Here is a 16,129-nt window from a genome sequence, read left to right as displayed (position 1 = left end):
AGTGTTAAATCTTATTCTTGGTAGTTTTTCAGGGTGGCTGAAATTCATTTCCAACTATATGTATTCAAACTAGTTTCCATATTTGACTGACTTTATTGTCATCATTCTGAGTAATGTCTTAAGATGCTAATTGTCAAATTTCTTTACAGACAAGAGGTATAATAAGTTTTTTTCAATATGGTATACAAAGCAAAACTTAACAGTTGTTGGGATGAAGAATTCTGTTAGAGCCAAAGATGTTTTAAAAGAGTAGAATATGCTAAATTCAAAGCCTGATTGAAAGCAACTTCAGTTTTGTAGTTTTTCATAAAACAACATCTTCATTGTTTTCTGGAAAGGTGGTATTTGAGGAAAAGAAACGTCTTGAGTTACTGTTTTTATGAAGAGAGAATTGCTGAGTCGTTTAAGTGGTTAATGAGAAGAAGTAATAGTTAAACACTTGCAGCATTGATTTCTGATTTGAATTCTCCAACATAGGCCAGCCCCGAGGGAAGGGGGGGAAAAAAGCTCGCTAATTAACATTTGATTACTGATTCCACCTTCTCATTCCCTTTGCACCATCCGGTTTCAAGTGTTTTGTTCAGGAAGGATTTTTAGGAGGATTTTAACTTGCATTTTAGTGAAACAAATCCATGCGCAACTGTGACGAGTATACAATTTGTTAAAAAGAAAAGGCATTAGATATATGAAGTGTATATTCAAAACCCAATCTGAATAAGAAGTGATTGGTTTCTTAACTGTAAGCCTTTCAGAGCACCAGTGATTGCTAGGAAACTGGAACTAAGGCTAGTCCTTATACCTTATTTTGATTTAAACACACACACACACACACATACACAAACACACACACAAACTTACTTATTTAGTGCGTTATTATTTAGCAAACTCTTGCCCAGAGTATCATTTGGTAGTATGAAGTACTTGGTGTTCAGAGTTTGCTATATTTAAATTTTGGGCGAGTTCAGGTTCTAATATGACCAAAAGTTATTTTTTTTCTAAGATTGGTAAGAAGCAGTTTGTAATTTCTGGGTGCTTTATGTAAGGGTTGTAATTTGTCATAATATTACTTAATTCAGAAAATCTAGAAACTGGGTTGCTAACAAATGATAGCTGTTGCAAGCCCATGGCAGTGAAATATTTTTTATTTTTTGCTGTATTAAAATGTTTGATATGTGAAGAATCAGAACCAGATTTCAAAATTTTAAAGATATTGAAATAAATTAATAGAACTTTACAAATATATCACTTAGTTGGTAGTGTTCTGTCCAATATTAGTCTCAAAGATTACATTTGGTTGATGGAATAGTTATTTGGGAAACCAGTGTGACAGGCTTTATTTTCCAATAAGATCTCATAAGAGGAAAACATTATTTAGACTTCATTCTTAAAATCTAGACTTCTTACTATAACAAAAGCAGAAACTAAGAGTTTTCTTCATCCAACAAATAATTTCGCCTTGATCCTTATTATGTCTTACTTCTTACCTCTTATCTGAAATATTTGCAATTTTTCTATTTTGATGCATTGTATTTATGAACTCTACTATTTTCCTTTTCATTTTCTAGCCTTAATGGTTTAACCTTTCCCTCATTACTTGCTTTAGATCTATTTAGCTCTTCTTTTTATGTTCCTAGGATTAGCTCCAATATTTTCATAAAATCACAGGATTTAGAGGTTTGAAAATCAGAGTGATCTTGTTTTATTCTCTTTTAGCATTGAGTAAACTGAGTTTCAGAGAGGTTCTACCAACCTACCCACAGTAACACCTGGACAAATTTAGGCTAAGAAATCTGGTTCTCTGCCTCTTGTGCTGTACTTCAAACTTTGTGGTTTTCTTTGTATTATCAGAAATTGTCTTCATTTGAATAAATGTTTAACCAACATTTAGCTCACAAGGAGTGATCTTATCATAACTGACAAAGTCATCTACTAGTTTTATTTTTCCGTTTGAAGAGCTACAAACAACTCTTATGAGGCTAATTCTGAGCCTCAAAACTTAGTTTAGCAGAGTAACTTCCTAAGACTTTTTTCCTAAGAAATTCTGATAAAATTAAAAAAGTAAAAGTAGCTTGAAAATTTATGGAAATCAAAACTTTATGGGGGAAGAATATTTTACATGATTTTAAAATAAGCAGATCATAATAAAGTGACCTCTTTCCCAGTGCTATGTTCATCAATTAAATTTCCATGAGGAAATGTGAAGTTTGAAGTGGAGATCATTGCTCACTTTACACACTAGTTATAGTATATAAATAAATATTTATTAACAATGAAAAGCAAATAAACAGATCAGTTCCATATTCATACTGTACCATTTCAAGTTAATCTGATTTAAATTTTATTTTGGTTACAACTGTTACCTGAAGCAATTGGGAAGAAATGAAATTCTCTTTTTAGCAAATGTAGAAAACAAACTCTGGAAAAATCTCTTGTTAATCTACAACACTTGATCCAAATATAATATAGTTTGTAACATAATTTTGAAGTTTAGCTGGTAAAGCATTTATTAAAGTTCTTCAGAACTAATTGAAACATTTGCACAGTTTAGCAGCCTGAAATCTCATAGATTGAGAGCTTAATGCATAACAAAAACTGAAAAGATTATGAAGGTTCGGCATCATCTTGAGTCAATGCTGATCAAAGAAAGTGTGTAAGACAAAAAGGCCCTTAGGAAATGTTACCCTGTGAAGTACTGCTTGCCCTTCTGGAATTTAACACAAATCTCTAAAGATGCAATTCCATCAGATGTAGCACAGTAATGGCAGCTGGGAATGCCAGCTACAGGAACCAGCCTGTGTGTATTTTCTGCCTCTCTCAAGTGCTCTCAAATCAGTCAGTGATCTCTCAAATCTTTCTCCCCCCCTTCTTCTCCACTTCTTTTGTGTCCTTCTTCTCTCCCTCTGTCTCCCTCCCAGTGCCTTCATCCTTCCTTCTCTGAGAGAACTCAGTTCTTTATTGGTTCAAGATGACCTTAAATTCCTCTGCATCATTTGTATATATAGCTGTACTTTGTCTCTCAGGTTTTCTAGAATACTAGTATTTTTTAAAAGCATCATTTTTACTTTTGCATTGTATACATTTCAAACCTTTCCTTCCATACAGAAAAATGACTTAATATTAATGAAAGAAAACCATCAATAAAACTAATGGAATTTTTCTATCTACTTTAGTAAAACCGTTGCCCACTTTATACTTTTTTTTACCTTATCATGTGTGTTTCAGTGTTAAAATCTGCCTATGGTTTCAGCACTGATAACCATAGAATTATTTTGAAAGAGTAATTTGGTTTTAGGTTGTTATTTAGTGATTGTGATTTAATACAAGTTTCTCTTGGCTTAATCTTAGGATCCCTGTGAAACTATCTTTTCCATTGGAACAATCAACCATTAGCCTAATATGCTTCACTTTGTACCCCTCTCAGCCAAGTTCTGCCTGCATTAACCAGTTTATTCTATGACAAGTTGCTTAACAGATGTCATTCTGGGGAGAACAATGAAGCCAAATACTTGTGCAGTGGCTAACATTACTCCAACTTTGATCACTTTTGTTCGGCACATCAGTCTGGCATTGTGCTTTATACCAACATAACACTATAGCCAGAACATGCTTTTCAGGCTTAGAATAGCAAAGGAATGTTATTTAATTCAGTGCAGTTACAAATGAATTAATGAAAGAAGAAAAATACTGTTTATTTCATAATACCATATTGTTGTGTTTTGGAATTAAGGTGGAATTTGAAGAATCCTCCTCCAAAATCATTGGTTTATATACTCAACTCAGAGTATTTGCATATTCAGTCCAATACTGGGGTAGCCTTGCCACAGTCTTTCCAACATATACAAATATTTGTTGTGCTCCCCCCCCCAAAAAAAAAGTAGCTGGTGAACCTTGGTGTATCTAGACAATGTAATTGAAAAATAACTTTAAGAAAGGAGTTTGGTTTTTTTTTTGGCCTTGAGTCCTAAAGTCTTCTCATACTCCCCTATTCTTTTGCTTTCTTGTATTAATATAATGTTTTGGGTTAATGGAACACCATTCTCCTTAAAAGTACTAATGTTTAAGCATGGCAAAATAGTCTTAGCTAGTGGAAGTGGTCAGAGGTTGCATTTGGTTAAATCGTTATGTTGATAATGACTAATGAAAATTTCCAAACTTTACGTGACTGACCAAAAAATTCTGCATGGTAGACTGGCCATTGGTCAGAACCATTGATGAAAAGTTGTTTGTTTGAGTTGAGTGGGGATTGCGCCATGCCCCCATGGTCCTTGGTTCTCATTTACTAAGTCTTTTTTCACAGGTGTACATTAGAGATAAAAATAGATTGAGTTCCATGTTGTGTTTTTGTTTTTCCTTTCCCCAGTGAATATATCTCTCTATTTCAGTGGAAAGGTAACTTAGCTGTGTTTATGTATAACAAAGAGAAATGTGATACAAAATGCTGTAATAGGGAAATATGATACATTAGACTTCTGCATTTTAAAAACATGAATACTGCTTTTTTTCCATAGTGAACACAGGGTGGGACAGAAGGAGGTATACAGTTGTGAGTATGTGAAGTGCAGAGTTTATTCTTGCATTATTGTTTATTAATTATTGCATTATTTTCCATATGAACAACTGTACACTTCCTTTTGCCCCACCCTGTATTATGTAAAACATTCAATACTAACTTCCTTTGTTACAATAGGGTAACCCTAAACTAACCTGAAGAGTTAAGATAGATAATCTCTCCATTCTTAATAATTTACTAATTTATTTTTTAAAATACGGAACTAAGTAGAATTTCTATAACCTATTTAAAACTGAAGAGCTACTTCCTAATTAGTGGATAGCATAGAGTTTGACCTTCCAACACTTTATTCTGATAAATTACTTAACCTCCTCTCCCTCTAAAGTGAAAGGTATGATATTTTATTGCATGTTGAAGAATAGTTTTTCATCTTTAACAGTATTTAAAGTGAAAGGTATCATTATTGTAGTTTCTTTTTAGAAAGGGCCTAAATAGTGCATGAGTAGATGGTTCTTAGTTAATAAATATTCTGTTGAAATGCTTTTATGTGGGATGGCTTCAAAGAAGTAACCTGTGCTACTTTAAGTTTTTATGGTTTTGAAACTTACATCAAATGCAGAAACTTCAGGTTTTTCCTCTCACCTGTTTCTGCCCACCCCTCCCAAATCACTTTCTCTCTTTCATGTAGAAACTTGAATTATATCTTGAGTCATTTAAATATTACATAGGTTATTAAAATTTATAATTATAATCTGTCCTAGGTGTGTTATGTACCGGAAGTTTCTTAACTGAGAAGAAACTGCCATCCTGGAATATCTAAAAGCAATTGGCAAGGGTGTTCTTCTTTAATTTTCAATTACAGTTTACATTTGATATTATTTTGTATTAGTTTCAGGTATACAGCACAGTGGTTAGACAATTATATACTTTACAAAGTGACCCCCCATAAATCTAGTATCCACCTGACATCATATGTAGTTATTACAATATTATTGACTGTATTCCCCGTGCTGTACTTTATGTCCCTGTGACTATTTTGTAACCACCAGTTTGTACTTCTTAATCCCTTTACCTTTGTCAACCATTCTCACAGTCCCCTACCACTCCTCTGGCAGCCATCAGTGTATTCTTTGCAAATTTCATTGAACCTTTATTGAGAATCTGCTTTAAATTTGATTGAGATTTTTTTACAAAACTTTTCTGACTTGTGTTTTTCTAATTTCAAATTCTTGTTTTGAATATAGAAGAAAACAGAGGAAATACAGTGTGTATTATAACATAAATTGACTGGCAACTATCCTAAGAGATATGGAAACCCTAGTTTTAATTGCACTGTCTCTTTCTTTTTACAGGTAAAAAGAAATGTGTATGACCTCACAAGTATCCCTGTTCGCCATCAGTTATGGGAGGGCTGGCCAGCTTCTGCCACAGATGACTCAGTAAGTGACAGTTGACTTGCCAGTTTTATATCCTGCTCTCTCTTTTGCCACTTCCTGTCTAATGGGCTCTGATAATAAGCAGAATCAAATGCTTTGAATATTTCACTGAAAAAACTTTATAAATCAAATAAGGTGAAAGTAAGAGTTGTAATAATTTGCACTTACTTGTAGAGCAGATAAGCCAAGCATTCTGTTGATATTATATCAGAAAGTTAATGCTGCTTGATTTGACTTAAATTTTTCCTTCATCAAAAGAATATATTCAACTATTACTGATGAAATGTCCCAAGCACAAAATTTTTCTCCCTAAATTGCAAATATCTCAAAGTCAGTCTAATCATTACATATTTCATTTTCAAACTACATTTTCTGTTATATACTTGTACTTTAAGAATAGTTCATTTTTTAGCCCTGGCTGGTGTGGCTCAGTGGTTGAGTGCTGGCCTGCAAATCAAAGAGTCACTGGTTTGATTCCCAGTCAGGGCACATGCCTGGGTTGTGGGCCAGGTCCCCAGTAGGGGGCGTGTGAGGGGCAACCACACATTGTTGTTTCCCTCCCTCTCTTTCTCCTTCCCTTCCCCTTTCTCTAAATAAATTAATTAAATATTTTTAAAACCTTAAAAAATAGTTAATTTTTACAGTTAGTATTAATAGTTTTCTATTCTTAAATATACCCATAAATTTCACTACCATAAAAACCTAGAAGATTTAGTGTGTCATTTTTACCTATTATTATATCTACTTATAATGATTTTCCTGTTATAAATTTTCAAATTTTTCCTATCTCTGACCTATTTCTAAGTGATTATTCTTTTCCAAGAGAGTAAGTTTTATCATCTAAGGAGGCCAAGTGAATTATATTACGGCCACTTTTACGCATAGGCTGTTCTAATCAGATACCCATTGTTCTTTAAAGTAAAAAGTGAGACTGTTTCAAGAATTCTAAAGTTAATAAGGCAAAAGAAAAATTGAGACATTGTAAACGTTTTGTAATAATAGATACCCAAATAATCTATAAGAATTGAATTATCTTTTTATATTTTCTAGTAAATATTACACTTCTGTCTGGATAATGATTGCTACTCTTCCAGAACTGTCATTATACATTTTAATAAGAGGGAATTCTTTGTGGAAGAAAGAAACATTTATAAACAACTCGTTTATGTAGATGCTACTGGAGTCTTACTATTCCACTGTCTAAACGCTGTACCTTTGGAAAATGCTTTGTCGATCATTAAACTAAAAATATTAGAAAGTAGCAAAACTTTGTTTTGAAAGTGAGCCCTTATAGGGAAAAAAAAAGCTTATGTATAAGCATTTACATTTATTTCTAAAAAGCTGATTTTAACCTTGGTTAAAATATAACCTTGGTATTATAATATATCAGTAGAATTGTTAGCTGGTTGTCCATGGCTAATGGTAGTGATGTGGTTGTTGGTTTTAGTTTGTTTTTCTTTTTCTCTGTTAGAGTGAGAAATTTGACAGAAAATATGCTACGTTTAATTTTACAAAAATAAGAGATTAATTTTACCCGAGGAAACATGAATAAATCAGAAATGTTCTTAGCATTGTCTAATAACTACTTCAAGAAATAATAACACATTAATAAAAGAAAATAATTAAGATCAAGCTGGCCACTTAAATTCACTGAGCTTTAGTTACCTAATTAATTTGCATTGTTATTATGAGGACTAGCAATTATAAGTATACAGTACCTGGCTCATAGTGGTCACTCAGTAAGAGTTATTTTTATAATTAATATTAACATAACTCAAAAAGATCACAGCAAGAATGGACTGGTTTAAGTAAATGAAATGGTATCTGAGATTTGCTTCAAAATCATCTATGGGGTGGGGAGGGGTGGGGAAAATGTAAGTAAATTCAAGTTAGCCATCTATTGATCATTGTTAAAACTGAGTGATGTGTATATTGGGTTTATTATACTGTTTTCTAACCTTTTTTATATATTTGAAAATCTCTACAATCAAAAGTTAAAACAAAAATAATTGTCTGGTTTAAGAGCAGGAACATAAGGTAAAAAATTCCCAAAATGTGGGACTATAGGGAGATGGAAAAGCCAAAACTGCTCTTGGATTCCACATTGTAGAAACCAGGTTGAAAGAGACTAATCAGATGTCATTTCCAAGAGTGATAGGCAAAGTTAGACATACTGTAAATTCTTTTGTAGCATAGTGCCTCACACATTCTAGGTGTTAATCATTGAATTGTGTGGACATCATCTTTTATGAGGCTCATGTCTTAATGATTGTCATAACATTTACATTTTTACCAAGAGTTATAATGTAATTTCATTACTACAGGAGAATAGGAAAGTGGCTAAAACTCAGCATTCAAGGTTATAATGCTACCTAGTGCTGTATCTAAGTCACAGAAAACCCAGAGGGAATCTCCATTAAGAGGCTTGATTCTTTTTGTCTCATTATTCCTGTTTGCACCTTTTCTCAGAACCTGTGAAATGATGCCTGCCCACACCTCCCAAGAGCAAATGTTGCCATATTGGCAGGATGTTGCCTTGAGCTGCATGATTTGCTACAACAAAGATGTTTAGGGCCAGGCTGTTTTAACTGGTGCCATAGCAGATTTCACTGGCTCCAGTGCTTGAGTTTTGGCAAAAATGGCTTATAACTGTAGTCTTCTAAGGAGATCCCAGCCAAGTAAATGTCATGGAAACTTTCTTTCATTAGAACTACAAAAACTTATAAAGCTTGTGTTTGTAATCTATATTGTTGCAGGCGATGATTTTTTTTTTTTACTTGCTTAAATCACTCAAGTAGAGGCATCTGCTACAAAACAAGATCATCCTCACAGCTTGGGGCATGAATTGGGTACAGCTGAGAAATGTCAGCTGTGTAAACAGCCTGAAATGTGTTACCAACAAAAGTATAATTAATTTCTTTCCAAGACAGTGTGCCATAACTTAATACTTAGAATGGTTTAACTTTCAGAGAAAGCACCTGAACATTTTCTTCCTGTGCCAGATTAGAGAATTGGTTATAAAGGTCATTAAAAGCGAGGTTAGTTTGCCCTTTTCCTGCGCAGTTGCAGAGATTTACATGGAATATAGTATAGTAACTTTAGGTATTAGTGGCTTCCATAAATTTATGGAAATGTCTTAGATCAAGAAGTTAATGGATTTGAGATGTTGGAAATGTGCTAAAATTAGAGTGTGGCAACAGTAGGGCAATGGTAAATTTACTAAAAAAAATCATTAAACACTTTAAAGATGAGTAAACTTTATGGCATGTAAAGTATACCTCAATAAAGCTATTTTTAAAAGAAGTTAATGAAGAACTAGGTTCAAATACTTTTTCACTTATGTTTGTATGTTGCATGAGAAATGCTTTGCCATACACAGGCTATGTTTTCTTCACTGTATTTCTCATTAACCTTTGACTTAGCACATAGGACAAAGAAATAAACGTATAATTAGATTATTATAACATCTTGAGTCTCTTCTCAACCTGATAGAGTACAGTCTTTTGACATAGTCAGCACTACTCAGTGAAGTCAACAATCATTTAAAACATTGTTGCCCCATCACCCCTCAGAGTTAAAATATTTTCTTTGCCTGTAGTTAACACTCTAATGTGGTATAGGATACTGCATGAACTGTCAGTAACTCTTGCAGTTCCTTTTGCACTCTTTTACCAGGGAAGTAGGTATCTAAAGCTTCACCAGTAAAGGAGTGTTTTCATGCTGTGACAGTTCAGCTGTGAGAACAAGGAGTTGCAAGTAGGCGAAATCTCATTTTACACTTTAACAAGGATGCTCTTGGTTTCCAGAGAGTAGAAATAATCTTAACACTGTGAATTATGTCTGGACACCTTATTACAATGCAGATAATATATAAGTATATGCAGTTTATAAAGTTCTAGGTTTTAATCATGCTTACTCTAGGAGGAAAATTCCTTCAGTTTTTAATACTTTTTTATTGCCCCCCCCCCACCCCTCTTGAGATTACAAGTAGTTCTGTCATTGACTCAGGGATGTTAAATCAGAATTTGAGAAATTAGGATTTTAAACATTAGAGGTCTTTAAGCGTGTGTTGGGATTCAGAAAGCTACTTTTTTTTAAAGATTTTATTTATTTGTCTTTAGAGAGGAAGGAAAGGAGAGAGGGAGAGAAATATCAGTGTGTGGTTGTCTCTCATGCATCTCCTGCTGGGAACTGGCCTGCAACCCAGGCATGTGCCCTGACTTGGATTCAAACCGCAGTTGTTTGGTTCCCAGGCCTATGCTCCATCCAATGAGCTACACCAGCCAGGGCAGAAAGCTACTTATTTATACTCTCACATTAAAGAGATTATTTCTAAACAAAACAATTACACAGTGGCTTTTCTGTAATATAAAAATAAAACAAAAATCACACACACATCACTTTCCTTTATAAAAAAAAGAACTTATGAATGAGAGAATATCATCTATCTTGTTCCTTCAGATAGGGGCCATTTTCTTCTGTGACTTCTCCCTGATATATTGTGTTTGACAAGTATCAAATTATGGATATTCCCTTGCATTGGATCCTTGTCCCCCACTTTATAGGAACTGCTAAGAGGTATAGACTTTCACAATTACAACATAGTTACCTTACTATAGCTACCTACTAAGTAAACTCATAAGCCTCCACTATATTCATTTCGTCAGTTATTGCAAGGTAAGTATTTCTGAAGTGCAGAATGAATCACATTCAACCTTGCTTACTTATCTTCAGTGGCAGCGTAGTACTTGCTGATTATGTACAGATTTTTATGCTGACTTTTAAGATCCTTCATTCATTGGTCTGAAACTTCCCTTCCACGTTTATTTCTTCATACAAGCCCAAAGTAAATGCTCAATAAATATATCTTGGATAATTGATTGAATGTGATACTCCATATATTTCAACTTCAGCAAAATACTCATTTTTCCATTCTTCAAATATATTTGGTGCTCTCTACCAGTCTGTGTCATTTAATCATACTGTTCCTTCCACTTAGAATACTTATAGTAATAGTCTGCTTCGTTTAAGACCTTTCTTCAAGAAGTTTTGCCTGTATCTCTCTTCCCATGCCACCTTCTTTAACTCAGTTAAAAATTAGTTTATATTTTTATTCTATTTAAACTGTTTTCATTTTTTCTTATTTTGGTTTTACCTTCCTTCTTTCCAATTTTTCTAACAAATGGGAATGGTGAAAAACAGTCTTCCCAGAGAAAGGGACATGTGATTACATTTTAATTTGTATATAGTAGTCCTGCTTTATCCACTGGGAATACATTCTAAGACCCCCAGTAGATGCCTAAATCTGCCGGTGGTACTGAACCCTGTATATACCACATACACTTTTTTTCTAATCATACATAACCTTTCACTTAAAGGAAACACTGTATGGCCTATGTTTGGCATATCCGAATTGCCACCATCACTACTGGTGTACTTTGGGACCACCACTTAAAAATAAGTGTTACTTGGAACACAAGTACTGTGATATCACAGCAATCTGCAGACTACTCAGGGATAGTAGTTTGGGGTGTAGCTACTAAGTGACAAATAGTCAGGCAGCACATACAGTGCGGATGCACTGGACAAAGGGATATTTTATATCCCAGGTGGGATACAGTGGGACAGTGCGAGATTTCATCCTGCTACTCAGAACAGCATTCAGTGAAAACTTATGAATTATTGTCCTGGCCAAGTGGCTCAGTTGGCTGGAGTGGCACTGGTGCATTCCTGGTCAGGACACATACCTAGGTTGCAGGTTCAATCCCTGGTCGGGGTGTGTACAGGAGGCAACCAATTGATGTTTCTCTCTCTCTCTCCCTCTCCACACCACCCTTCTTTAAATATATCCACTGATGAGGGTAAAATTAATAAATAAAATTTATGAAATTAAAAAAAATTACTTATTTATCTTTAGAGGGGAAGGGAGGGAGAGAGATATCAAAGTATAGTTGCCTCTTGTGCGTTCCCTGCTGGGAACTGGCCTGCAACCCAGGCATGTGCCCTGACTGGGAATCGAACCATGATCTACTGGTTTGCAGGCCCGAGCTCAATCCACTGAGCTACACAAAATATATGAAATTTTTATTTTTGGAATTTTCCAGTTAATATTTTTGGGCCGTGATTGACCACAAGTAACAAACTGCAAAAAGCAAACCTACAGAAAAGGGGAGACTACTGTACTTGTGTTTTTCCCTTTTGTAAATTTGAAAAATTGGAAGCAAGAACTGTTTTCCTCATCTTTGTATGCTATGCAAGATCAAACATAGTGTTATATACATTCACTCATTTGAATTGTTAAGAACTCCACTAAGTTGGCATCTATGAAAATATACAACCTCATAATGAATTTGTGTGATCATAGTAACTTGATAAACTGAGAATTAGGTTTATTATTTTTCTAATAATAATTAAATTGCCAAAATTCTTTAGTGGAAAATAGAATAACAGATGTAGGAGGGGGAGCTATAATAAGCTTATTTGTACTAGTTTGTGTGTGCGTGTGAGAGAGAGAGGGAGAGAAAGAAGTGACCTGACCAATCCAGATTTGTCGAATTTCAATATTGCTATTATTTGGATAAATTACTTAGTGTATGAATCTCAGTTTACTCATCTGCAAAATGAGGGTGGTGTTAACACCTTTGAAACACTATTGTGAAGATTAAGTTGATTGCATAATAGGTTGAACCATATCAAATTGCCATTCATCAAGGGAAATTTGATTGAATATTAGCAATTTCATATGGTCTTTACCTAATAATTTGTAAAGTACATATAATGCATGGTTTGGCAATTGTGACTGTCAGCCCAAACCTACTCACCATCTGTTTTTGTGAATAATGTTTTTTTTAAACATAATCACGTCCATTTCTTTATGTATTGTATACAGTTGCTTTTACACTGTAACAAACAGGAGGGATGTTTAGTTGCAGCAAAACAACATAACCCACAAAGCCTCAAATGTCTGCTATTTGGTCCTTTACAGAAAAAGTTTGCCAATCCCTGGTGTAATATCTGGCATTTAGTAGGCATTCAACAAACACTAGCTCCTTTTCCCTTGAGTAAGCACCTTTTTTATATTGCATACACATGCAGAATCAGAAGCATTCTCTGAGTAGCTTCAGGCTCATCTTACGCTATTTAAATTACTATGTTAGTCTGTCCTATGTCAGACAGATTCAGGCAATCTTTGGACATTTTCCCAGGCTTTTTCTTTATTTGGCCAGGTCATAGATAATGTTGCTTCTGAAGGTGGTGTGACTCAGTAGCTTCAGAGGGTTCACTGCCCTTGTCAACATATAGAGTCTTTTACAAATAACACAGGCAAAGACTAAACAGATGGAAAGAACAGCCTTGAAAGTAGTAAAAGAAAGCCTGAGTATTGAAGGAATGAAAAGTTATGAAGTGGTCTATACCCTTAACAGGAAGAGTGAAAAGTTTGAGAGGGTGGATGAAGCATTCTGGGGACATATGTGCTCAGTCTGTATGCGGGAGAACACATGGAAGTGAGACAGGTCTGATGCTGTGAATCTCGATTTCATTTTACTAAAATCATAAACCTGTATACTGCAGCTTCTGTCCATGAAGGGTTAACTGCAGTGGGAATTTATCCCACGTATAAACTAGAAGGCTGAATAAAATATGTGAAACAACTGTTTTCAGGTCCTAGACAACAGGTAGCAGAGGACTCTGAAGAACAAAACAAATGAGGTCTGTGGTAGTCTTACAATCTGCCTGGAGGCAGTTCCTGGTTCCCAGAGCAGGGAGAAGAAACCAGAACAGAACCTGGTGATTTTATGTGGTTTGAAGAGACAGAGTGCAGTTCATGGTGGTCAAGGCAGTTAGACTTTGCAAGGTAGAATACTAGCAGAGAAGAAGCTCCAGAAAACTACACACACACGCACACATAGCTTTGCCCTGGTCTTTAGCTGAATACCAGTCTGTGCACTTATAGGGTGAAATTCCAGGAAGCTAGCCAAAAAGCAATTGCCAGGTGAAAAGAACAATTAACTGGGAGCTGGTAGGTATACAGTTCTTAGAGCTCACACAGAACTAGGAACAGTTTGAGTCCCACCAGCCATAGCAGATACATCTCAGTGAATACCTGGGGCATTCAAGAGATACTCCCAGAAGAATCACACATTAGTGGAGTGGGTAAAGTAGTCCTATGAGGACTCTAGAGCTGCCCTTTTGTAAGCATAAAAACAACTTTCAAAAGGAACAAGCAGATTAACAGGTAAAGTACCTGAAGAGCAGAGTCCGGCATCCAGTCAAAGTTACTATGTATATGAAGAAATAGGGAAATCTAACCCATAACCAGAAGAGAAATCAGTCAAAAAGACATAGACGTAGAAGTGACTTAGAAAATGAAATTATCAGACAGAAATTTTATTATGAATATGCCCAAAGATTTAAAGGGTGAATTTAATGAGGAGGGAATAAATATATAAAATAGAATAACTTATTCTTCTAGAGATAAACAATGTGCTATCTGAAACGAAAATTTTTCTGGATGGGCTTAACAGCATGTTAGAAACTGCGAAAGAATAGACGAGTGAACTTGAAGATACAGCAGTAGAAACTATCTAAATTGATGCACAAAGAAAAAATCAAGAGTAAATGTATGAAGTATCAGTGGGAAAAATTCAAGCAGCTAGGAGGGAAGAAAAGACATGGTATGGGAGAAGGAGGTTAAAAGCAAAAAATATTTGAAGAAAAAATTTCTGACGTTTTCCCTTATTTGCTGAAAACTATAAAACTTATAGATTTAAGAAGCTTAATGAATACCATGAAAGGTATATACAAAGAATTATACTTAAGGAGTTAATAATCAAATTGCCAAAAACAAGTCATTAAGAGAAAAAAATTCAAAGCAGACAATAGAAAAATACATCACAGGGGAATGATTATAGACTCTTTTGATTTCTCTTCAGAAGCAATGCATGCCAAAAAAATAGTATGGCATTTTTAAAGTACTAAAAGTTTAAAAATGACAACTTAGAAGAATTCTACATAGGTGAAAATAGTCTTTCAGAACTGAAGCCAAAATACTTTTTCACACAAACAAAAACAGAGAATTTCATGCGAGCAAACCTACACTACAAGAGATATTAAAGGAAGCTCTTCAGGCAAAAGAAAAATGATAGCAAAATAAACTTGGGTCTGTACAGATGAATGAAGAGAGCTAATAATACTAAAGATGATTAAATATAGAAGACATTTTTCTTATGTTTTTAATTTCTTTAAAAGTTAGTTTTAAAAACTAACATTGAATTTTGAACATATGTAGAAGCAAAACACTCAACAGTGACATGAAACACAGAGTGAAATTGTACTGTTGTAGGTTTCCTGTGTTATGCATGGAGTCGTATAACATGCAACAAAATGGTAGGTTTAATATCAACCATATTGATAATTACAGTAAGTATAAGCAGTCAGTTCATAAAAGGACAAAGATTTTCAAAATGAACTTTTAAAAGCAAGACTCAACTATGTGCTACCTATAAGAAACATACTTTAAATATAATGATAATGATAAGGTAAACATAAATGAGCAGAAAATATTTTCCAGACACACTAAGATAACATCAAACAAGATACAGGAAAGGAATATTACCAGAACAAAAGGGAGAAATTTTATAATCATTAAAAGAATAACTTGTCAAGAAGACAGTCTTAAACATGTATGTACCTAATAGCAGTTTCAAATTCTGTAAAGTAAAAACTGATAAGACCAAAAGAATAGATAAGTCCACAATTAGAGATTTCACATTCCTGTCTCAACTTACAGGAAAATGGCAGATAGAGATAGAGAAGATTTGAGCAACACTCTTAACCAGCTTGACAGACAGATGCTTTATAGGTATATCAGTTAACAATAGCAGAATACAAGTTCTATTCAGTGTACATGGTGCATTCACTAAGATAGACCTACACCAAAACTAAAGTGTCAATAAATTTTAGAGGATTGAAATTAAGGCTGTTATACCTGACCAAGACAGAATTAAGTTATATATTTTAACTTAAGTTATGTAATTTATAATTTACATAAATTATGTTTATTATACAAAATGTATAATACTTTGTTTCATTATATCTTCAATATAATCAACAAAAAACTAAATAACAGGTGAAATTCATAAGGTCACAGACTACAAGATTTTTTAAAATATATTTTATTGAT

At 34.2% G+C, this 16,129-nt stretch overlaps 1 protein-coding gene across 1 annotated transcript in view; it reads left to right on the top strand.

Annotated features, from left to right (window-relative positions):
• FAF1 (Fas associated factor 1) overlaps positions 1-16,129 on the top strand; it is a 410,524-nt gene that overhangs the window by 208,758 nt on the left and 185,637 nt on the right. The window contains exon 8 of the mRNA XM_053655563.1: positions 5,863-5,949. Coding sequence (XP_053511538.1) covers positions 5,863-5,949 — 87 coding nt within the window. The remainder of the gene's footprint in view (positions 1-5,862; positions 5,950-16,129) is intronic.

This window comes from Artibeus jamaicensis, unplaced genomic scaffold (assembly GCF_021234435.1).
Source record: "Artibeus jamaicensis isolate MK-2021 breed Jamaican fruit bat unplaced genomic scaffold, CSHL_Jam_final scaffold_1019, whole genome shotgun sequence".
Taxonomy (NCBI): domain Eukaryota; kingdom Metazoa; phylum Chordata; class Mammalia; order Chiroptera; family Phyllostomidae; genus Artibeus; species Artibeus jamaicensis.
Note: the sequence above shows the minus strand (reverse complement) of the source record. Positions and strands in the feature narration are given on the sequence as shown.